The 25,104-nt window shown below is 37.3% G+C and overlaps 1 protein-coding gene across 6 annotated transcripts in view; it reads left to right on the top strand.

Moving 5' to 3' along the window:
• The window catches only part of Prkdc (protein kinase, DNA-activated, catalytic subunit), a 169,808-nt gene that overhangs the window by 9,072 nt on the left and 135,632 nt on the right, over positions 1–25,104 (top strand). For all 6 annotated transcript variants that reach the window (XM_013148466.2, XM_063258530.1, XM_063258533.1 and 3 more), the window contains 15 exons: positions 4,230–4,376; positions 5,789–5,953; positions 6,356–6,524; positions 6,984–7,033; positions 7,736–7,861; positions 9,773–9,922; positions 11,471–11,580; positions 11,948–12,107; positions 13,023–13,109; positions 13,908–14,027; positions 14,581–14,740; positions 18,262–18,368; positions 20,511–20,601; positions 22,889–23,052; positions 23,714–23,866. In XM_013148466.2, coding sequence (XP_013003920.2) covers positions 4,230–4,376; positions 5,789–5,953; positions 6,356–6,524; positions 6,984–7,033; positions 7,736–7,861; positions 9,773–9,922; positions 11,471–11,580; positions 11,948–12,107; positions 13,023–13,109; positions 13,908–14,027; positions 14,581–14,740; positions 18,262–18,368; positions 20,511–20,601; positions 22,889–23,052; positions 23,714–23,866 — 1,959 coding nt within the window. The remainder of the gene's footprint in view (positions 1–4,229; positions 4,377–5,788; positions 5,954–6,355; positions 6,525–6,983; positions 7,034–7,735; positions 7,862–9,772; positions 9,923–11,470; positions 11,581–11,947; positions 12,108–13,022; positions 13,110–13,907; positions 14,028–14,580; positions 14,741–18,261; positions 18,369–20,510; positions 20,602–22,888; positions 23,053–23,713; positions 23,867–25,104) is intronic.

Genomic DNA, 25,104 nt, shown 5'->3' on the forward strand with positions numbered 1-25,104 from the left:
AAATTGTGTTTAGAGCACTGTTAGAAATGCGTAAGTGGTAATTACAAAATATGATTGAAAAATGTGGTCAATACTTGAATTAAAAAAAGAATTGGCTGGGTGTGGTTACACATCCCTGTAATTCCAGCACTCAGGAGGCTTAGGCTGGAGGATTGCCACAAATTTGAAGCTAGCCTGGGTTATATAAGTGAGTTCAAAGACTGCCTGAACTACATGGTGAGACATTGTCTCAACTGAAAAAGAAAATGTACTAAAAGACACATCATCATCAATTATTAATTAATCATCCTTTGCCACTTTCTAAAACAGTTCTGGAAGTTTTCTTTCATAAGTGTCCTTTGTTGCACTGTTGTGGCTTCTTTGATGTCCCAAATAGATTCAAAATATTTACCTTTCATGGTCATTTTGACTTTGGGGAAGAGCTAAAATTTGCACAGTACCAAATCCGGTAAATAAGGTGGATGAAGACACACTCTAATGTTTTTATGAACCTGGCCTTTCATTCGGTGGCACTAGGCAGTACTCACAGTATTGATGATCATACCTGATAGAGACACTCTGAAAAGAGTATAGGAGCCAGCCTATCAGTTTGTACCTGACTGTGGGGGTGAAAGGGAATTAGGTTAAAATGTGGGGTCCAGATGTTCTTGTCTCCCTTCAAGCAATTAGTGCTACACAGTCTTCTGCCTGCCACCACCCATGGTGCACATCCAGTTGAACAGCTGGATTTTAGCTGTGCTGACTTTTCCCTCGCGCCTGCAAAGTGTCAGTGTCAGCACACTTGCACGCTGCCTTTCTTCTTCATGCTTACAAAAGAGGCCCGTTCTTCCCATATGGTCACCCGCAAAACAGGACTTCCAAAGCTGCCTTAGAAGGTGACCAGAAAAATGGGATAAGAGTATTCAAAGTGAGGGGGAATGATCTGAGGGGAACTAATGGCAATGTATCTTTTACTGTAATACATTTTTCAAAAATTTAAGTACTCACTGTGTGTTTTGATCACCCCTTATAAAGTCCCTGACTAGTCCATCAGAACTAAATCAGCCTGTGATACAGACAGATTAAGTCTGGCCTGAGATTTAGTTTGATGTGTCAAAGGGAGAGAGAGAGTACTTCTGCTGTTTGTCTAGCTGTAGCTTGGCTCCCACAGCACTAGCATAGGTATAATCTGTCTCTGGTCCCCTCACATTTACCTTTGTCTGTTTTCTTCACATTGCCCTCTTCTTAATCTTACCCATCTTGCTTATTTCTCTCATTGACATTAAGGTTGCTGCTTTTCTTCCTGGACCTCCTCATAAAACCTGCTTAATTGACTAGTCTTACTTGCTAAGGAAAATAGAAATTTGTGGAATGTATTTTTAACATTCATACAAATATATTTGGATTTTAGTAAACATTGCTTTCAAGAAATGGAATTTTAAGCTGGACACAGTGGTGCACACCTGTAATCCCAGCCCTCTGGGAGGCTGAGGCAGAAGGATCATGAAGTTGAAGCCCAGCCTGGGCAACTTAGCCAATTAGTGAGTCCCTATCTCAAAATTTAAAAAACAAAAGCCACAGACACAGCTCAATATAAAGGCACCAATACCAGAAGAAAGTACATAGATAAATAAATAAAAATAAAAATGAATGGAATTTTAGTCTCTTAGGTAAGAATGTCCAGAATTTGTGGAGGAAAATAGGGGTTTATATAGTAGAATCTATGTGGTGCCATCCTCGCTCCCAATGAGGCCACCTGTCACAGCAGAGCATGGGTGGGCCAGAGACCTGCAGGGATGACTGCCAGCTTCCTCTGCTCTGCTGATGTCTGTAACGAGCCACACAGAACATTGCTGTTGTAGATCTTTGCCAGAGAATTTTATTCAGACTCCTACTATAAATACTCGAGTTTTGTCATTTATTTTCCCTACTCCTCTGTAATCTGTGAGAAGATAGTTGAGACAACTGAGAAGTTGGGGGAACAGTTCCCTGGTGTTGCCCTTTTGGCTGATTCCCTTTGCAAGTTTAAATGTTTCTAATGCCACCCTCAAATATGGTAATTTGCTAGAAAGACTCAGAAGTCAGAAGACATCCACTAAGACCAGCTGGCCTCAGGGGAAGTTAGTGATTGTATTATTGGGTTGGTAATGGGAGGCAGACATTTTTTTCCCTGTGTTAATAGTTATCTTAGTTTCCCATTTTCATCTTGGACCATTGTTATGCTGAAATTGAGAGTGTTCTTTGGTTCATCTGGGTCCTTGCACTACTTAGGTTGGTAGTGATCTATGCACTCTTCAAAGTTCTTTTCTCTTGCCTCAACTTATCTTTATAGTTTGTAGCTTATTTTTTTAAAAATTGAGATGCCTTGTCTTTGTTACTGGAAGTCCTAATCTCCAGTTGTTGGTGACTTCTGAATTCACTGGCCACTAGGTCTGATAACTGTTACCCTCTGTGTGACATGAGCTTCTAGGACTACTTTTTGCTTCATCAATGTGTCAGTCACCTTTAATGTGATGGGACAGAGTACTCAAGGAGAAGGCTAGGTTGGTAATGGGAGGTGGAAAGTTATTTTGGCTCACAGTTTCAGTTGCTGGGTGGCTCCATTGCTGTTGGCCTGAGGTGAGGCCGAGCATCAATTCCCAAGGGCATGCCTCACTGTTTTCAACTAGGTCCCATCTCCCAAATATGCCATTAAATTGTGAATCCATCAGTGGTTAATCCATTGATGAGGTCAGAGAGTTGATAACCTAAGTTACCTTCTGAAAGCCCAGCTTTAAACAGTGCTGCATTGTGAGTACAAGCCTCGCACATGAGTCTGAGGGACATTCCAGATGCCAACCATAACCATCAGGAAGTCTTAATTTGAAACTCTTTTAAAAAATTTTATTTATTTATTTATTGTCTTTACTGTCTTGCTATGTGGTTCAGGCTGGCCTTGATCTCCCTTTGTAGCCCAGGCTGGTCTTGAACTTGCAACGATCCTACCTCAGCCTCCTAAGTGCTGGGATTACAGGAGTATGCCACGATGCCCAGCTGTAATTTTTATTTTATAGAGAATAAAACCAAGCAAAATAAAACAGAATAAAGCTAATCAAAACAAAACAGCATGACCCAGAATTTCAAAATAAAATAATAGGGAATCATTATACCATAATCATACCATCAACCATAATGCCTCTTGTTGTCTTCAAAATTTCTGCCTGTACCTTCAGAATAGTAAAATCAAGCAAAATAGAAAGGAATAGAACCCATAAAACAACAAAACAATAATGCAATACAGGACTTCAAAACAAGATAATAGTAAATCCAAAGTGTCTACCGTAATATATGTTGTTATCTTTGAAATAGCTGCCCATACACTGGATGTAATAAAATCAAACAGGACAAAACAGTATGAAACCTAACCAAACAATGAAAACATACAGGACTTCAAAACAGGATAATAGGGAATTAACAGTGGCCACCACCTTCAGAAGGAGATCACCCATACATGCTACATTGTGTATTATTATCCTCTGAATAGATGATCAGGCTTTAGGCCTGCAAAGTCAGTGAAATGCTAAATGCTATAAGCACTGAGTTGTATTTTACCTTAATATTATCTCATTAAGCATTAAGTTGTATTTTACCTTAATAGCTATCATCACAGCTGGGGTTTCTCCCAATCTCGCTTATGAGAGTGGGGAGAGTTGGCTTTTCCTAGAGGCTGGCTTCAGATTCTTCTCCCAGCAGCCTGCACATGGTGCCAACTCACAGAAAGGACATGGCTTCAATCTGGCTTTTTTTTCTCCTTCCCCACAGTCTACAAATGGCACCAACTCATAGGAAAGGGCTAGCATCTGATTCTGCTCCCAGCAGCTTGTGCATGCACCAGCTCACAAGAGGACTTGGCTTTTTTGTTTTGTTTTGGTACCAGGGATTGAACTCACAACCTTAAGCTATATCCCTGGCCTGAAACCTATTTTTTCCCCTTTTTTTCTATTATCTTAATTCTTTTCTTTAGAAACTGCATCATGTACTATTACCTTTAGTGCAGCGACTATAGTTCAACCAGTACCACCAAAAACCAAAAAAAGATCTTTTCTGAATCTGATGGAGACTACTTGGAAGGTTTTTATAAGTAACAGTGTTGAGTGTAATTGTGACAATATGTTAATGATATCTAAACAATGGTAACTTTTGCATATTTGCATAGATTCCTTTGTTTTCCTATTAAATTCTGCTAAAGATTAAATATCATGCCATTGCAGGTTTCTTACATGGTGGCAAAAGATGCTGAAGCACACAAGAGTAAGCTGCAGTACTTTATGGAACAATTCTATGGAATCATCAGGAATGTGGATTCAAACAACAAGGAATTATCCATTGCGATTCGTGGATATGGACTGTTTGCAGGAGTATGGCTCATTCTTCTTTATCTTTTTGTCTTCACTTAAATATTTAAAAGAATAATTTATTGCATTTTGAATAGCATCTCACACTTGCGATAATTATTTGTGATAATTTATTGTTACTCGTTTTATTAACAATTAAGAATATCCAATGTCTATGTGTTAGAGTTCTTTATCATAAATGTTATCTCCAACCCTCATAACTCTCCTGCAAACTGAGTAGTACTCTGTAATCCAAGCATCTAGGAGACTGAGGCAGGAGAATTGCAAACTTGAGTTCAGCCTGGGTGACTTGGTGACTTAGTGAGACCCTGTCTCAAAGAGTAAAAGGGCTGGGGATACAGCTTGGTGCAGAAGCCTTGGGTTCAAGTTCCAGGGTCAAATAAAAAAGATTTTTAAAATTCCTTGAAATAAATAATAAGTCCAAGTCTGATGGCTTAGAAGCACTGTGTTTTCCCACTGTGTTATGTTGTGGCTTATCTATAAAGTAAAATTACAGTTTGTTTCACTCAGTTTTAGATAAGGAGGTTCTTGTGACAGAAATTCTTTAAGGATATTGAGAAGAATGCTAATGACTTCTCTTTTAGTGACTCTGTGACTCCTGTGTTAGAGAGAAAGTGAGTTTCTACTTCTCTCCCTGGAGCTGCTTAATGTCTGCTCTTTTATCTCCATTTGTCCCTGTCAGCTGTGTATATTCTTGGGGGAGACAAGAAGCATATAAGAAAGCTCAGGAGTCATAACATGGAGTTCTTACCTAGCAGGATGGGATAATCAACTTCAACTTGCTTGCTGTGGCTGTAGATATTTACAGGGCAGAGAGTGCATGATAGACAAGAGCAAAGGGAGATGACTGAAAGATAAGTTAGTCAGATCCCAAAGGGTAGCTAGCATTTCTCTCTCTCTCTCTCTCTCTCTCTCTCTCTCTCTCTCTCTCTCTCTCTCTCTCTGTGTGTCTCTGTCTCTGTATGTCTCTCTCTCTCTGTTTTTTGAAACAGGACCTTGTTGTATAGTGTAGGCTGGCCTTGAACTCACTACATAGTCCAAAGACCAGACTCCCAGGGATCCTCCTGCTTCAGCCTTCCAAGTGCCAGGATTACAGGTGTGCGCCATCCACCCAACACTAGGATGGCATATTTCAGTTGTGTGTTTGACTTTCTCTCTGGGGTGGCTGACTTCATACGGTCAGTGACAGCATGATACCTGCCTTCTAAACAGTGCTTAGAATGTAGTTATCAAAAACTGTTCTGTGTGTGAGTAAACCCTTAGAGTGTATAAAAATCTTAGTAAGATTTTACTATATTTTACATATACTAAAATGAGAAAGCAGCTAATTTTTAACTATATGGCTTACCACAACATTTTAAGTATCTTTGCTTTGACATCGATAAGTTTGGTGTTCTCTGTTACTTGCCCTAAAGCCCTGCAAAGTTATAAATGCAAAAGACGTTGACTTCATGTATGTGGAGCTCATTCAGCGCTGCAAGCAGGTTTTCCTCACCCAGACGGACACTTTTGATGACCACGTTTATCAGATGCCGAGTTTCCTCCAGTCTATTGCCAGTGTCTTGCTCTACCTTGACACGGTAAGTGAAATAGTTAAACTGAGTTTTGCGTACTTAATTTTTTTCTTCAAATGATTTGATAAGTCACGCGATGGATTTATTGCAGGCCCCATTGTGAGCAACATATTTTAAACGAGTAAACACTCATGTGTCACTTATGTGTCAATAGAAGTATCATCATGAAATTTGAGTTCTTAAAAAATTGAGTATCAACACTTGGAAAGCATTTTACCTTAGGTATCATTTAGATAAGTTTTATTCTGATTTTTGTTTTAAGGCAGTATCAATTGTAGTTAACCTTAGTATGCTAGATTACAAGCCAGGTTTTTCATTTATTGAGCATATGACTAATGCAGTTGTAATTACTTTGGATATTTATTTTATATCTTTCTCTTACTTTGGTTTGTCTCTTGTTTCTGGAAGGTTCCTGAGGTGTACACTCCAGTTCTAGAGCATCTCATGGTGGTGCAGATGGACAGTTTCCCACAGTATAGTCCAAAAATGCAGTCGATGTGTTGTAAAGCCATAGTGAAAGTTTTCTTAGCCTTAGCAGAAAAAGGACCAGTTCTCTGGAATTGCATTAGTACTGTGGGTAAGTTTGCCGGTCCTTTTTTTTGTTTGTTTTTTTAATGATGATTACTGTTATTTGATATAAAAAAAGAAAATTGGTTGCCATATTCTTTTGTGTCTTTAATGCCTTTTAAAGAACTACATTTTGGTCAACCTGAAATCCTTTTCTTAATTTTTAGCTTCTGAATCTTAATAATTCATTTTTTTTGTTTTGTTTTGTTTTTGTCTTTTTGAGACAAGGTCTCGCTATGCAGTTCAGGCTAGCCTTGAGCTCATGTTGTAGCCCAGGCTGGTCTTGAATTTGCAATGATCCTCCTGCCTCAGCCTCCCGAGTGGTGGGATTATAGGCGTGTACCACCATGCCGGGCTAGCCATTCATGTTTTTAAACCAAAAATACTAACAAATTTAGAAAAGAAATTGAGAAGTAAAGTTCTAATGATTATTGTTTTATTGATTAGTTTTACTGTTTCATTTTTTCAGTGCATCAGGGTTTAATCAGAATATGTTCCAAACCAGTGATTCTTCAAAAGGTAAATTCTGAATTTAATTTTAAAAAATTAGTCTTTTATCACAGGAAGTTAGAAATATCATTGAGGTTTTAGTGTGTAAATGTATAAAAGGACCTTTCTTAGTTATTAGCCATGCATTACATCTTGAAGACACGTGTTTTGTTAGGTGTCCACACTTCTCCTAACATATAAAAATATCATAAAGCACAATTTAACTCTTACATATATTTTTATAAAAAAGACAACCGGATGTGGTGATGTACATATTGTGATTCCCACTCTGAAAAAGACAGAAGAAAGAAAGAAAGAAAGAGAAAGACGAGAGAGAGATTGTAAGATTTTCTCTTTTGAGATTCAAGGGTAAAATACCAAGAAAAACTATGGGAAGCATATCTCAGTTACTAAAAGTTATAAAAATAGGATGAGATGAGAAATTGAAACATAAGAAAGAGAATGATTTGTAGCACACCTGGTTCATACTGTGTTGAAATACTTGATTTTATTCACAGAGGAATCATCTCTTTTTTCTGTTTTCATTTTATTATGCTTTATAATATATTGCTATATATGCTTCATAATATAATGTCTTCCTCAGTCGGACTTGTATGGTATCCTGCTAGCTGCTGTTTTAGCTTAGGAAATTCTGAAAGTCGGCAACTTCTGGCAGCATGGCTGATTTTTTGAGTCCATCAGTTAATACTGGCACATTGTCTTCCTGGCCAGGGTGCTGAGTCTGAATCTGAAAACCAGCGAGCTATCGGGGAAGTCAGAGCTGGCAAATGGAAAGTGCCCACGTACAAAGACTACGTGGATCTTTTTAAACAACTCCTGAGCTGTGACCAGATGATGGTAACTTTTATACTTTGAAATCCATAAAAGTACCCACTTACTGTCTTTATTAAGTCTCCATAGTTACAGACCTAAGACTTATTCCGAAGTTATATTTTGCTAACATTCAAAAATCTTTTTAAAAACCACTTCACTAATAAAAAATTAAGTGTGTAAGATAAGAATTAAAGTGAAACTTAAAAAAATACAACAGAAGAACTCTTTTAAAATTAATTACTGTAGCTGAGTCCTCAGTTTAGCTTTATGTAACAAGTTATTATAGCTGATGCTAAGTCAGCTCAGACAGCAATAAGAATAATCACAGTGGATCTTCCCCCAGCCTGCTCAGTACCCCCAGTGCTGAGGACTGAGCTCAGGCCCTGATGTATGCTAAGGAGCCCTCCTTTATTTGTTGAAAATTAAGATACATCCATTTGATTTAAAAGGAATGAAACTGGGCTTTGTAGTCCATGCCTGTAATCCCACTGCTCTAGAGGCTGAGGCAGGAGGGTCCTTATGAGTTTGAGACCAACCTGGGTTACAAAGTGAGTTCAAGACCAGCCTAAGCTGCATAGCAAGATCTTGTCTTAAAAAGACTAAATAAATAAATAAATGGAATGAAAGGGATCAGTAAACAGCAATTATTTGCTTTATATTAGAATAAAATTTATAGTAGAATATTATTAAAATTAGAGTAATGCTTACTGTGTTTTTAGAAGGCATTTCTTTAGTTTTTACTTTAAGCCTAGTAATGATCTATATTTTAATATATATGTTAGTGAAACATTAATTTTTGTTACTAGGCTGATTACTATTTTGTCAAAAATCTAAGATGATTTTAGTTTTAAATAATGTAGCAGAGAGTAAGGTTTGGTTCAGTGGTAGAGTATTTGTCTCCTGTGTGTGTTCCTCAGTTAAAATCTAAGACCACAATTAATTAACAGTAGTTATTAGTAATTTGGGGTTGAAATCCCAGCATTATAATAAATCCATAAATTAATAATTAATAGCAATTGTTAGTAATGTTACCGAAGTATTTCTTTTACATGTGATGTTAAGTATCCCTTATTTTGAGATTAAGTCTAATGGAATTTTTGATTGAGTATAAGCAGAAAAATTGGCCTGTAATTTTGTGATTGTAGAGTAGCTTTACTTTTATCTTTCCTTATCTTTGTGGTGCTATGCATTGGACCTGTGACTTCACAGAAGCTAGGCAAGCACTGTGCATTGACTCACACTCACAGCCCACAGCTTCACTTTTCAAGAAATGCTGGGTTAGATTTTAAATCCATAGGCAGGTGTGGTGGCTCATGCCTGTAATCCCAGCACTTGGGAGGCTGAGGCAGGAGAATCATTGAGAGTTGGAGACCAGCCTGGGCTACAAAATGAGCTCAAGGCCAGCCTGAACTGCATAGCGAGACCCTGTCTCAAAAAGACAAAAAAACAAAAAGATTTTAAATCCATTCTGAAGCTGGACATATATTTACTCATTTGTATGTGCTTGTGTGTGCAAAATATATGCACATATATATGCATGTGTGTACATCTGTGCTTTTATACTTATAAAACAGCATATAGGTATATTATACATTTGTGTATTTATGCATCACGCACAGAAATTGGGATCAGTGCATTTACAGTGCTTGATTAAATCTTTTCAGTCAGTACTATATAAAAAGTGTTTGTTACATGACTAGATAAGTCATCAGACTGAAAAGATACTGCCGTGATAATTTTGGTTGGGGGAATTGTTTTCAGTTTTGAAACTTGAAAGCTTCTAGATAAATCTGCAGTTTACTGTTGGAATGGAAATATTTTTTCTGTAATACATCAGCACAAAAGTACATGTATATGTATGCGTGTATGTTTATAAAATACACTACTTTTTGTGTGCAAGATCTTGATTTTTTTTTTATTGTTCTTTATTTAAAGGATTTTCTTTTAGCAGATGAAACATTTCTCTTTGTGAATTCTTCCCTTCAAAGTCTGAATCGTTTATTGTATGATGAATTTATAAAATCTGTCTTGAAGATTGTGGAGAAATTGGATCTTACTCTACAAAAGCAGGCGGGAGAACAAGAGGTTAGTTTTGTCATTAGTAATTTTGCATCATCTTAATGCTAAATCTTTATGTGTCAATATTCAGGGGACAGTAGCACAACTTTAGGGGAAAGAAAATTAATTTGGGGGATTACTACATGCTACTGCTTTTCTGTTGGATGTAACCTAGTGTGTAGACAATGTTATTAATTGATCATTCAAAATAATGTATATGATTGATGTCTTAAAATAATTTTAAAAAATAATTTATGGATTTGTTTCTCATTCTATAACAATGGTAAATGTTCAAATCTCATTTTATATACAAGTTTACCTTTTACTGTAGGGTTGGGAAGCCTAAGACTACTTGTTTATTGTTAGGGAAACACTGAAGTGTTAAATGTGTTCTTCAGATAGTAGAATACAAATAATAAATATTTTTCTGTATCTAATTTTCTTAGTTGGATGAGAGATATAAGTCATGATTTATAACTGTCAGTTCAGAGCATCCCTGTTTTTGAGGAGGAGAAAAACACTACAGGAATGAGGCTAAGGGAAAAGGCTGGAAGGTTCAGTAGAAAGCATGTAGTTTGTGCTTGAGCACAGAGTTTCGTTTTTGTGTTAGAATGCATGTGTATATGCTTCCACTGGGTCATGAGGTTAGGTAAGAGACGATGGGGAGGCTATGCAAAGGAAGTACAGGAAACGGTATAAGGCTTTGCCACATTGACTTTACTGTACTCGTAATATGCTATTTTTTATGTGAGGTGGTAGGAACACCAGTGTGTGTGCTTTGTGTCTAAAATAATTTCATTTAGGTCGGGAATTTAGCTCAGAGATGTAAGTGCCTGCTTGGCAAGTGCAAGGTTGTGAATTTGGTCCCTGGTACCAAAAAACAAACAAACAAAACAAAAAAATAATAATTTCATTTAAAAGGAAAAAACTCCCTAAAGGAACTTTCTAGAACTCTGTTGACCAACGCACCTGCGCCTTTAGAACATACATTCATGATTGCTGGGCCTCTCTTTCTCTGCTTTTGCTTGCCCTTCTTGCCTCATGCCAGCAGGTCCTCTGCCATCTCTGTTATCCCTGGTCTCCGGACCTCTGTGAGTTCTGTCTCTGTTTTCAACATTAGAATTTACACAAACAGAGCTTTGTAATACAACTTAATGTGTCTAAAACTGAGTGTCATATACTTTCCCCAAAATCATTGTTTTCCATTTGTCTTTCTTGTTATTTTTCATTATATACATTTATTTGTTTTGTAGTTGGAAATCCCCAAGTCATAATCAGTGCTTTACTTTTTGAAATTTTACCTCTTCCAAGGCCTTCCTAGCTTTTTAAAGATAAAATACTGTGTCCCTTTTTATTTTTGTCACCTGCTTTTGTCATCCCTGAGTCCTTTGATTTACTCTCAGTCTCCTCATTCTTCTCGAAGTGTAAGTTCTTAAGGACTTGCCTCTGCTTTTCTCACTTTTGCATTCTTTCCTCCTACCATTATGCATAGTTCTCTAAGTCAAGCGGGAGGTTATTGTTGAGGATTATGTAATTGAATGGTCCAATGTTTGTTTGGTACAATTAATTTTTAAGGATGAAAATGAGGCTGTTTGGGTGATCCCGACTTCAGATCCAGCTGCTAACTTGCATCCTGCTAAACCTAAAGATTTTTCAGCTTTCATTAACCTGGTGGAATTTTGCAGGTATTTTATAAAAGTTTTATTATTTAAGATTGGAAATTATCAGCTATTAGCTATCACAGGACATAAATTGATATGAATGTATGAAATGAAAAAGCAAGACTTTAAAATCACTTTTGTAGACCTTTAAAATATATTTGAATATGCTAGCTTAGAGTTTGCCTTTTCTTGTCTTTTTTTTTTTTTCAAACAAGAGTTAAGTGATCCTCAGATAGGGTAAAAAGAAATTTAGATATACCTAAAATTGTTAGAATACCTAATAATGTTATATAATGGAATTGTAGTTTATAATTTTCTAAATAATCTTAAAGTTGGATAAAAATTAATAGTAGAGAAATTTGTACCTGAAGTATTTAATTTGTTTTTATAGAGAGATTCTTCCTGAGAAACAAGTCAAATTTTTTGAACCATGGGTGTACACATTTGCATATGAGTTAATTTTACAGTCTACACGGTTGCCACTCATCAGTGGTTTCTATAAGTTGCTTTCTATTAGCGTGAGAAATGCCAAAAAAATGAAATATTTCGAGGTAAGTCTTTTTTGGACTTGTTAAGGATACAGAATATTTGTGTGCTTTTTAGGTTATGTGAGTTTATAAAATAAGTTATAAAATATGTGATTATGGCATATTCAGTTATAAGTTACTAATTTTATCATATATTTTTAAAATATGTAAACCTTTGCATGGTTAATTAATTTTTAAGGATGCATTTGTAATCCAAGCTGCTCAGGACGTTGAGGTAGGAGGATCACGAGTTTGAGGGCAGCCTGGACAATTTAGCAAGACTTTGTCTCACAATCAAAGGGCTGGGGATGCAGGTCAGTGGGAGAATGTTCTGGGTTCAGTCCCCAGTATAACACACATACCGCTTAATGTGTATCAGTTGAATCACTAAAAATACAGCCACATTTTCTGCTCAGATTTTTAAGCACCTGGTTAATTACATAAGATTAGCTGGACCTCTCAGAGAGAGGTCCTGAGACCAACAGCATCAGCTTTACCTAGGAAGTTAGACACTCTGGATTTACCTAATCAAAAGCTTTGGGAGCAGGGCTTGGTGATGTGTACTACAAGTCATCCAGGTGATCCTGGTTCGTAGGGAGTTTTAAGGATGACTGGAATAGCGTTCCTGAAGCTTCATTGAGTTCCAGGAGGAGACTACCTGGACAATCACAGGGTGATAGGTCTCCCGGAGTGTAACCATAACTCACAGGAAGATAGAGGAGGAGGGATGGAGTTAGCCTTGCCCAATGGCAGCCTTTGACCAGTCTGTGACCTCCTCTCTTCCTTGCTTGTGCCTGGACCCTAATCTCCCCTTCCAGTCTTCACTAGATTTTGGTAAAGAGAAATGAATTCACCTTTTGGGGAAAATGTTGAGAACTGCCAGATTAGGATATTTGGCTGACTCTTGTTCAGTGTACTAATTTTGCTGTTTTTTGACAGGGAGTTAGTCCAAAGAGTTTGAAACACTCTCCTGAGGACCCAGAAAAGTATTCTTGCTTTGCTTTATTTGCAAAGTTTGGCAAAGAGGTAAATTTCAAGTGATTTATCATAGTATTCATGGACTATTTTTAAATGAATGTATAATGAAAAATACCTAGTGATTTTAAGTGATCTAATTATTTAAAAATTGCTAAATTGAGATTGGAAGTAAGATACTGAAAAACTAATACAGGACATATTGTGCTTCAAAGTCCTTTGAGGGCTGGGGATTTAGCTTGACGGTTCAAACATTTGTGTGGTAAGTGTGAGGTTGAGAGTTCGATCCCCAGTACCAAAAAAAAGAAAGAAAGAAAAAAAAAAAAAAGAAGTCCTTTGAATGTTCTTTAAAATAATTGAGTGGTGACAACTGGAACACATTCTTCTAGGTGTGGTGGCATATGTCTGTAATCTTAGCACTCAGGAGACTGAGGCCAAAGATTGCCATGGTTTCGATGATGGCCTGCACTATACAGTGAATTCAGAGTGAGCGTGAACTGCATAGATTGCATAGCAAGACCTTGGCTTGGAAATTAAAAAAAAAAAAAGGACACGTAAGAAGAATAAAATAATTCTACAAATTAACTTTTTCTGGAAATGAGTGCTAGTTTGTAAGTCAGTGTGGTCATGTCAAAGCTTACATGTTTTTTCATATTTGAAAATAGCATAAACACATTGCAATTGATTTTCTTTTTTTTTTTTTTTGGTGGTACTGGGGATCAAACTCATGACCTCGTGCTTGCCAGGCAGGCGTTTATGCTGCTGAGCTAAATCCCCAGCCCTGCAGTTGATTTTCAAATTGTAGGCTTTATTGAGCTACATGGAACTAACTCCTTCTTTCTTGTTAAGGTATCAGTTAAAATGAAGCAGTACAAAGATGAACTTTTAGCCTCCTGTTTGACCTTTGTCCTATCCCTGCCACATGTCATCATTGAACTTGATATGAAAGCTTACGTCCCTGCTTTGCAGGTAGGTTCATGTTCTTGAGCAGACTCATTTGTCCTCAAAATTATGCTTCCTAAAGAACATTCAAGCCAGGTGGGTGCTGCATGCCTGTAATTGCAACACTGAGGAGGCTAGGTTGGGAGACCGACTCTGAGTTTGAACCATCCTGGGCTCCGTAGTGAGTTCAAGGCCTGTTTAACTACATAGCAAGACCCTGTTTCAGAAATCAGAAAAAAAGCACTCAAGTATCCAGGTCTTGTGCTGGCCGTCAGACCGTACCTGGAGACATCCCTGGCTTAGTCTGTGCTTCTTCCGCTTCCCAGCCCTGGGGCATGGGGTTCCTGGCATGGCCTCTCTGAGTACCCTTTGCAGGTTGATACACAAAGCATTGCATGGGTTGAGAGTTGGCAGTAAACCACAGCCTCATGGACATGCACTGTATCCACTTAATTTCAGCGGTATTTGGGGTCCAGAAATTAAAGGGCATGTGAACTAGAGACCAAGTTAAGTGCTGTTTTTTGGTTAAGTCTTAAATTCCCCATGTTTCAGTTTACTGTCTTTGTATTGGCACATGTAGATGGCTTTCAAGTTGGGCCTGAGCTACACCCCACTGGCAGAAGTAGGTATGAATGCCCTCCAAGAATGGTCCCTTCACATCCGCAAGAGCATAATTCAGCCTTATTACAAAGACATTCTCCCCTGCCTTGATGGATACCTGAAGACTTCTACCTTATCAGGTGAAGCTTAGAAGAATTGGAATTTGTGTTGTGATTAAAATAGCAGTGTGATAATTAAGACTGTGTACAACTTCTCAAAATTTGAAACTGATTTTGAAATATGCTTGGTACTTTTATAATCTCTCCCAGTTCATCTAGATATAGTTGAAGAATTGAAAGAAAGTCATTGTAGAGCACATAGGTTTAGAAAAAAACTATTTGGACAAAATGCTAATTAAGAAAAGTAGTACTCATAGTCAGTGGTAACAAATGTACATAAACCAGAGTGAAAAGAGGTGTCATTACCAGATGCCAGCAAAAGGATTCAGATGGAAGAAAGACTGACGTATTGGCCAGAGTTGTGCTACCCTCATAGTAGAAATAAATTTGTGAAGTTTAACCCATGTGAACCATTATTGAATTATTGAGTATTGGATTAGAAACATTAAGTGAAAGTTGTATGACAGATTTCATTTACTGTATTGTGTGTGTGTGTGTTTGTGTGTGTGTGTGTGACATCCTCAGTGTACATGCAGAACTTATGAAGAAAGAGGTTTTGGGGAGATTTTACATAAACAGTAGCAGTTATAGAGGAAAAAAAATACTAGTTTATCTTGATAATTTACTTAGGCATTTACAATTTGTTTAACTTGTTGCTATTTGAATATATCATGTAAAATTTATAGACTGAGTTTAAAAATGAATATTTGTGGTAACAAAAGTATAGCGCTTTTATTTGCTGGTTTGAATTTTACTCAGTTAATTATCTCGCTAAAAGATTTGTGTTGTAGATTAGTAAGGAAAGTTACTGTAATTCTTTGCAGCAAAGGATCTGTTTGTTAGTAGATGTGTGCTGCAGACACATATCAATGGTAAAATGGAATAAGCAAAATTAAATAACAAAGAAAAACATATCATGTTGTTATTTTTAGTAGCTTTTTATTTGATATGGTATAAAACTTCCAGAACATTTAACAGGAAAAAGGGCTTATGTATACTCTACTCAGTTTCTCTAGTGATTGCAATGTTTTGTATCATTTGCATTATCAATGCACTTTCTTTGTCTTTGTGTAATGTGTGACATGTGTTTGTATTTATACATCAACCACTTCTTGGGATTCTCGCTGAGATCAAGCATATGTTTATACATGACATTTTTTGTAAATCCTTTGCCAGCTATTTATAGTTTCCTTTGTGTGTATATGTGTATGTGTGTACCCTTTATTAAGCTTTACACCTCAGTAATTCATTGTGTATTTCTTTTCTTTTCTTTTTCTTTTTTGTCTTTTTGGATAAGGTCTCACTATGCAGTTCAGGCTGGCCTTGAGCTCACTTTGTAGCCCAGGCTGGTCTCAAACTTGCAACGATCCTTCTGCCTCAGCCTCCCAAGTGCTGGGATTACAGGCGTGAGCCACCATGCCCAGCTATTGTGTATTTCTTAAGAGCAAACACTTCCTTTTATTTGGTACCGGGGATTGAACTCATGTCCTTATGCTTGCCAGGCAGGCACTTATGCTGCTGAGCTAAATCCCCGGCCCCTACACCTTCTTTTATATAATCACTATGCCATTTATCAAACCAGGAAACATACTATAGATGTGTACTCTTCTCATCTGTGCTCTCTGTGCAGATCTTTCAGTTGTCTCGTTAGTGTATTTGTATGCTATGTTTTTCCTGGTCCAGAATCCAGTCTAGGATCATGCATTATATTTACTTATTGTACTCCATTTCTTCAAGTTTTCTTAGCTCTCACTTTGACATTTTGAAGGTTATTGGCAGTTATTTGTGGAATGCTGTTCCTGTGGGTTTGTCTGAGGAGATTCAGGCTGTGACTCTTTGGCAGAGACACTCAAGAGTTGATTCTGTGTCTTCCCCAGGGCACAGGACAGTAGTTGACATGTTGCTGCTCTTGTCCATTCTGACCACTTCAGCAGCATGCGTATGCTCCATGCTTTTGTAGTAGTAAAGTTTCTGTTTTTTGTCCAGTGAATCAGTAATCGGAGATCCCCTCGTCTCATCTTAAGCTTCAGGCCTGGGGCCTTCAGGAGTGGTGCAGAGGAAGGTAGCGTGGCAGAGGATGCTGTGGTCCTCTGGAAGAATGTGAAGAGGGATCACTTAAGGGGCAGCTGGCATTGGGTCACAGCCCCAGCAGGACAGGGTACCCACATTCTCATATAGCTGAGTAGGCTGTGAGATTCAGTCATGGAGAGGAGGAGAACGGGGATGGTTGCTTGATCACAGACAGGGAGTTGAACAAATAAATTTATCGAGGATCGTGGAAGCTAGATTTCCCACTGTTGAAGAAGGGAAGCTGCAAATACAGAAAGACACAAAGCCGGAAGGAAGCCTGTGATGTTGGGTGGCCGTGGGTGAATCTGCGTGAACTCTTCCGCCTTCTCCTGTGCCCGTGCTCTTGCTGTTGCCCTCTTTCTCTCTGTGCCCATTCTGCACAATTATATTTGAGTACATATAAGATATGTGTAAGTAAATATGGAAAGAAATGCAGATATGTGTGTGTGGAGCCCATGCTTCTCTGCATATATTCTACTTCTGCTTACTGGGAGTGGAGACAGCTGAATAGAAATGAGCCAAGGCCAGGCATGGTGGCACACAGGAGGCTGAGGCAGGAGGGTCACCATGAGTTCAAGGTTGCCCTGCACTACATAGTACATTGTACAGGCTAGTCTGGAATACGTTGTAAGACTATCTTTAAAAAAAAAATAGTAGTGGGCCAATCTGGCATCTGGGATCATGGTTTGTCAATGTATTTTTTCATTAAAAGGAACCAGTGTTGCTTGGTTCCACTACTGCTTGGGTCTGGAAAAGTAGCAACATGAGCCTAGAAATTTTTTTCTGGAAAACATCTAGAAAACAAGGAAGTATTCAGAGAGTTAAGGAGGAAATGCCACAGCAAAGTTGTAATTTTGTTGTTGTTGTTTGTTTTTTTGAGACAGTCTTGCTTTGTAGCCCAGGCTAGCCTCGAGCTCACAGTGAAAAGAGAAGTGGACGGGGTGGGGGAGAAGGAGAGGGAGGAGAAAAGGTTGGTCGGTCATTTATTGGAAAGGTACTTTAATACCATAAATATCCTTGTTTTTCATTGAGTTTTCACCCCTCCTTTGACAGTTCTTCCTGCTTTGCTATTACTGTGATAGTGCTGTGATTTCCCACTTTTCTAGTGTTGCCGTCCTGCTTCCTCTTTCCCATCTGTCTGTATCAGGAGGGAGGTGCAGATTTGTACTTCTCAGCAGGTTGACTTTGATGCTGGGCTGTCACAGCTTTGGCAGAGGGTAAGGTATGCGGGCTGGCTCCTGGCACCACAGGATACATCCAGGCTCTTTCCAGGGCAGGTCTGCCCAAGCCAGGAGCTTCCTTCCAGGGGACAGTGGCATTCAAAAACAAGACAGCAGCCACTTTATGGTCTAGAAACTTTAGTTTTTATATAATTCAGATTAATGTTTCTGTTTGGTAATGTATGTTACTCCAAGTTTTAGTCAGGTGAGAATGAATGATGTTGAAAACTGGTTTTTGTTTCCTGCTAACAGGTGAGACCAAAAACATCTGGGAGGTGTCAGCACTTTCTCAGGCTGCACAGAAAGGCTTCAGTAATGCTGTGCTGAAGCATCTGAAAAAGACCAAGAATCTGCCATCAGTAAGAAACCTTACATTTCCTTTACCTTAAATGATGCAGATATTAAATACTAACACTTGTACAAAGTAAAAATCCTCATTGTTCGGTTTCATGTACAAATTAGGGTACAATATAGAAATAATTTTGCTATGTTTTTGGCAATCAAAATATAAACTATGTTGGTGTTTGGTTTATTGTGTTGATCTTGATTGCCTGCTTATTCCTACCATCAGTTGTATTTAGTGAGCTGGACCCGCCTCTGATCCCAGCATTCTGGGAGGCTGAGGCAGGAGGACCACAAGTTTAAACCCATCTTGAGCCTCCTAGTGGTTTAGTGAGACCCCATCTCATGATGGAAAATGAAAAGGGCTTCAGAGACAGCTGAATGTGGTTTAGTTCCCCAGTAGTGACCAAAAAAAAAGAAAGAAAAAAATAAAAGGAAAAAAATATGTATTTAGTGGCTAACGAAAGACAATATGGTTCAAATTCAGTGAGTTGCAAAGTTATCAAGAGTGTATAAGATTGATTCATTCTTTTTTTTTATTCTCCCAAGACAGGGTTTTGCTATATAGTTTAGGCTGGCCTCAAATTCACTACATAGTCCAGTCTGGTACTGAACTCATGGGGATCCTCCTGCCTCAGCCTCCCAAGTGGTGGGGTTGTAGGTTTGTGCCACCACACCTGACCTGATTCATTCTTAAATGCATCTGTTTGTTGAGTTCAGTGTGTGCCGGATGTGTGTGTACATCTTTGACACGCATGAGTGCATGTGTGCATGCATATGCTTCTGGTGATTTCTTGACTGACTTTTTTGAGATGAGGTATATGTTGTTATATGAAAAATGATACAAATAAAGAAAATTAACTTATTTTGGGAGAACTATTTTTGGTATGAAGTAAAAACTAAAATTTGAAATTTAAAATTCTCAATTTTAAACTTCTCAATTTAAAATTGATGCTAAAAATAGAAAGACTTACATAAAACTAGAAATGGCTGTGTAAATTTTGTAGTAATTTTATTATATATAAGCAAAGTGGAACAAATGACTTGAGCATATCTCAGGTCTTGTAAATAAAGTTCCTTTTCAGGTACCTGATGCCTGTTCCTTCAGGACATCATTTTTACTTGAAAGGGCAGTTAACAGACACTGGTGATTCAGGGGCGCATATTTGACAGACACTTTCTCTAAATGAGTGAAGTGAACCTGTCACCTCAAGGAAAACATAAGACACATCTTTGAAATGATCAAAGTCAAGCCTTTAATTTTAAGTAAAAATTAAAATTATGGGAAATGTGTGACTGTCACAGCAAGTTTGATAGCTTCTGAGTTTCCCTTTGAGATCAACAATGATACTAAAAAATACGATTTTTTGCACAAACAGTGAAATATGTCTACATTTGGGTGGTCTACCTGAGCCAGAGAACTGGCAGGTGCAGATGAGCAAGATGTTCATGTTTTGATGTTACCAAATCATGCAAAGGCTAAAAATTGCAAGATAAAACTGATGGATTTTACCATAATAGTTACGTAAAGTTAGGTAACAAAATCGTATGTGAAGTTAAGTGATAAGGATTCACATTCCACATTGTAAATAATGTTTCAGAGAGCAGTAGTTCACCGCTTTGGTGTAGTGTCAGAGAACAAATAGTTATTTTAAAAGACTATTAAAATGCTCTTCCCTCTCCCTGTTGCATCCTCTACCCCATAGCTCACGGGGAGCCAGACTGAAGGGCTCTGCACTGATGTAAAGCAGAGCCACCTCTCTGAGAGTTTTTTAGAATAATTTAATTTTCATAAAAGTATATCATTTGTTAACATGTAATTTGTTGAGTTTAACAATTATGAATAATTTTAAAATTGTAATTTCTAATCCAGTAAATAATGATGAGCACAACTAATACAAACAAAAGCTCTTTAAAGAGTATTTGATAATTAATGAGTGTAAAGGATCTTCTCAAGAGGTTTGGAACCATGACTCTAGGAAATAGATATCCAACTGGGAAAGTTGAAGAGATAATTTCTTTCATAAATTTGCAGTAAAATGAACAGTACTGCTGTGAAGGCAGACATTAACAACAGGGAGGATGGGAAAGTAGTTTTTTATTCCTCTTTTTAATTTTTAACTGAGTTATCACATATATACAATTATACACATTTGCAGAATGAAGCAGTGTCCTTGGAAGAGATAAGAATTAGAGTAGTACAAATGCTCGGATCTCTAGGAGGACATATAAACAAAAACCTTGTAACAGGTAAACCTTTTCTCTTAAACTAATCTCTGTAGCTATAGTTGTATTTTAATTTGAACGTATAAAGATCACAGTATTTTCTGATCCTCATTATTATGGGTAAGTTGCATATTTTCATATGTTATAGAGAGTAAGACATTTTACTTAAAAAATTGCTTGGACTGTAGTTGTGCAGTTGGAATAATTAGTACACTAAGAGAGCAAATGCTTAACCTTGATTCTTGTTAAGCGTGTTTTCCATTTTGAAACACAGCTAATTTGACATTCTTTTCTGTATTAAACTTTGTACCAGGGAATTTAGCTTTCTTACCGATATAAAGGAAAAAGACAAAAAAAAAAAAAAAGCTCAGTATTTTTAGTATGAGAATATTTTGTATTGTTTTTATGATAGTTAACTTTTTTTTTGGTACCAGGGATTGAACTAGACCTCGTGCTTGCCAGGCAGGTGCTTTTGCCGCTGAGCTAAATCCCTGGTGACAATTAACATTTTTTTTTTTTTAATCGGTACCGGGGATCGAACTAACGACTGCCTGCTTGCAAGGCAGGCACTTATGCCACTGAGCTAAATCCCCAGCCCCGACAATTAACATTTTTGATTAGTAAAAACTGATCTGTCTTTGCTTTTGATGTTAAATATACAGTGACTCTTGATTATCTAGGGGAGTAGAAAATAAGAAAACATTTTTAAAAGGAGTGTTTTATTATAAATGTTGTTCTTTTATCACTTTTGCAAAAAAATTGCTTAAATAATTCCCACGGAATTTAAGTATTCCAGAATTAGATTTGATTGAAAAATGTTACATAAGTTAAATTCAGAAATAGTACATCAGTATTAATATTATATGTGTAGCATGTTTAAAAAAGAAATGATCAAGGTGATTTTTTTTGATTAGGTTTATTGATATAATTTAGGTGTATAGTGATCACATTTATCATGGGGAATTTGTATCTGTATATGATATATCTTAGTTCTTTTTTTCTCATTTCCCTCTTCTCTTTTCAACTGCATTCCCCTTTCCCTGTTTACAAAGCTTTGTTTCCACTTTATCTTTTTTTTTCTGATTTAAGAAGATCCATTTTATAAAAGTTGATATTAAAATCTATAAGGGACATTCTAATGTGACTCTTTCTAGCATTATTATCTAAATAAAGTCAAGTAAGGAGTACCAGTGAATTTAGTAACTAATTTAAATGTAACATGTACAAGAATTGAATAAGAACAAAAATGCCCCATGAAAGAAATGTCATAACCTAAAATCCTTCCCATGTTTTAACTTAGATTTATCATTATATTAACCAAACTCTAAGAGACAAGGCAATGATAAACAATGGGCAAAGACAAATCACAAGCAGTTATCACAAGTAATTATAAGTAGTAGACAAAAACAAAGCAAAATGTTGAAGCATAAAAATTTGCTACCTAAACAAATCCCAGTCCAGGGTTTATGAACAAAAACAAACTCTTATCTCCATCCAGTGATCTCAGTGGGACCTCCACATGATACAGAGGATAGAACTCCCAACCTACTGGATGTCCAGTACGAGTTCATGTTCTCTAAAATTAAAGAATGAATTTTAGAAACAACCAGGGTTAAGTACAGAATATATTTATTGAGAGAAAGAAAGCTTCTGTCTGAGAAAGAGATAGAAGGGGTCCCCAGTAGGTTGTCTTTTTGTTTTTTTTCCTCCCCCAAATTCCCCTTTCCCCTCGAACAGTTAGTTCTTATTTCACAATATCTATTATACATTTTGGTTCTTATGTACACTTTCAGTGTCTTACACTACAGATGTAATGCAATATTTACACACATATTCAATTTATTTCACTTAAAGGTATTGTCTCAAAGTCCATTCATTTAACTATGTCTCAAGTTTATCCATCTTTATGGCTGAATAGTACTCCATTGCATTAAAAAAATACGTTTTACCAATTCCTTTATTGATGGGCACTTGGATTCTTTCCAAAATTTAGCTATTACAAATTTTGCTGCTGTAAACATAGGTGCACATATATCACTGCTGTGTGATGATTTTAATTCTTTTGTAAAGATACCAAGAAGAGGAATAGCTGTGTCCATTGAAATCTCTAGTCATAGTTTTTTGAGGCATCTCCACAGTGGTTTTTCAAAGTCGTCGCACCTTGTCTACATTCCCACCAACAGCTGGGATGTGTCCCAAATAAGATACTTTAAAGAGTTTAAAAGCACAGATTTAAGTAATGAGAGGTACAACAGTTGGTACTGGGAAGGTTTTGATGGTGAAATCTCTTTTTCTAACTCTTCTTTGCCAGCTGCATCCTCAGATGAAAAGATGAAGAAGTGTGTGGCATGGGACAGAGAAAAAAGGCTCAGTTTTGCGGTGCCTTTCAGAGAGATGAAGCCAGTCATCTACCTGGATGTGTTCTTGCCTCGAGTCACTGAATTGGCTCTTTCAACTAGTGATAGACAAACTAAAGTACTTTGTTTTTCATTCATTATTTATGTCAATTGTTTTTAAAATAGATAGTATTGGTTAAGACATAGACAATATATGCTAGCCATCCCAATATCAGTAATTTTATATTTTCTGTAACTAGAAAGAAGTAGACACCATTGATAAGGGCAAGTTAAACATAAATTTCCTTAATAAATACTAACCTGGCAAAGTGTTAATGTGCCAGACATGTTTCATAATGAAAAATGAAGTAAAAAGATATTTAAATGTGATAATTGGTTGTTTATTTTCCTTTTAGGCTGAGTGCTTAGAAACAGATAAAATCTCATTTTAATGTGTAAATATTGGAAGGGCTTTAAAAATACATTTAGTAAAACTGTTGCGATCGTGCTTACAAGTGAAGCAGGATTGTACAGTTCTGTAATGTGGTAGCATTGAAATATATTTCTTATGAATAGTCTCAGTATCTAAAGCTTTTACATTTCAATTCTTAACTCCTAGATAGAGATGAAAGTGAACAGAAACCTTAATGTTATTCAAGAAGTTCTTCCAGACAATTTTATATTTGGATTACCTATGGCTATCCTTATAAGTTTTTCTTAAAGGTCTAAATTGAATACCATTTCCAACTCTCTTGTGAACATGATAATTTAAACTCTGTTGAACCCCTGGCCTGTTTTAGGTGGCAGCTTGTGAACTGTTACACAGCCTGGTCATGTTTATGTTGGGAAAAGCCACTCAGATACCTGAAAGTGGGCAGGGTTTGCCGCCTCTGTACCAGCTCTACAAGCACACTTTTCCCGTGCTCCTTCGCCTTGCGTGTGATGTGGATCAGGTAAGTGCCTGATTTTGGATCTGAAACAGTTTCAAAACTTAAAGTGTGGTCTCCTTCAAGGCCAGCAGAGCTTGCTGCATATCGCTGTCATCGAGAGATCTTTAAAAACTAATATTGTTCTTATTTATGCTTTTGGTTTCTCATACAGGAGGAGCAGTGAGATATTTAAATGTATTTGTCAGATTTATTTCACTTCAAAGTATGGTCTCAAGGTGCAGCCATTCCCTATGATGAATGTGACCAATATGTATGATAAATGCATAGTATTAAAAATAAAGTTTAAAAAGATCATTGCCTGGCTGCTATCCTAGATACTCTGATTAACTCAGTTGGGATGCGACGTGGGGATATGAAGTGGAACCACTGTCCTACTTATGGCTACCAAGAGTCTAGGTACCCGTTGGAGGCCTACCTATCACCCTCCTCAGGGGTGGACTCAGTATTTCAGGGAATGGGAAAGACCTCTCCTCTGCTGGGAGGCATGGAAGAAATGGCCATTTCCTGATGATTTCATAGACAAATCCATTACTGCCATGATTCCGTAGACAAATCCTCCATTATTGCCTTGAAGCAGAAAAATAGAGAAATCTTGTCAGTTTATCTTATCAATCAGGGCATGAACATAAAAAAGGAGCACAAAGCTTAATAAATACAGATGGAAAATTCTGCAGAACGTATGTATGAATGAACGCAGTCCAGTTGTGTGTTAAGATGCACCATGTTTAAGTCGGGTTTATAGTTAAAGCTGGACATTTACCGTAAAATGGATTTTTAAAGCATCAGGCCTTTCCAAAGCTTAAAAAGCCTTTGATTGGTGCTGGTAAATAGGAATGATTTCATAGTACCTTGTTTTGTTTTGTTTTGTTTTTTCCTACTGAGGACTGAACTCAGGCCTTCCCGCTGAACTACAGCCTCAGCCTTTTTTAAAATTAGAGATAGTTCTTACTGAGTTACTGAATTACCCATGGAGGGCTTGAATTTGGGATCCTCTCACCTCAGCTTCCCAGAATGCTGGAATTAGGGGGCTGTGCCATCACGTCCAGCTTTAACAGGATGATATATATCCACCTGAACCATGCTCTGTGTGAAGCATTAATGCATTCTGGTACTTTGGATCCCAACACCCGGTAGGTCTATGGCTAGGAGTGGTTCCTTGGTAGTTAAAGCTGCCAACTCCTTTGTGTAAACAGATTAAATCTCTTATTCTGTGTTTCTGCCTGTGCCACAGGCTTTGAGGT

Source organism: Cavia porcellus, unplaced genomic scaffold (genome assembly GCF_034190915.1).
Source record: "Cavia porcellus strain 051 isolate PalLab524CR breed Dunkin Hartley unplaced genomic scaffold, mCavPor4.1 scaffold_11, whole genome shotgun sequence".
In the NCBI taxonomy this organism is placed as follows: domain Eukaryota; kingdom Metazoa; phylum Chordata; class Mammalia; order Rodentia; family Caviidae; genus Cavia; species Cavia porcellus.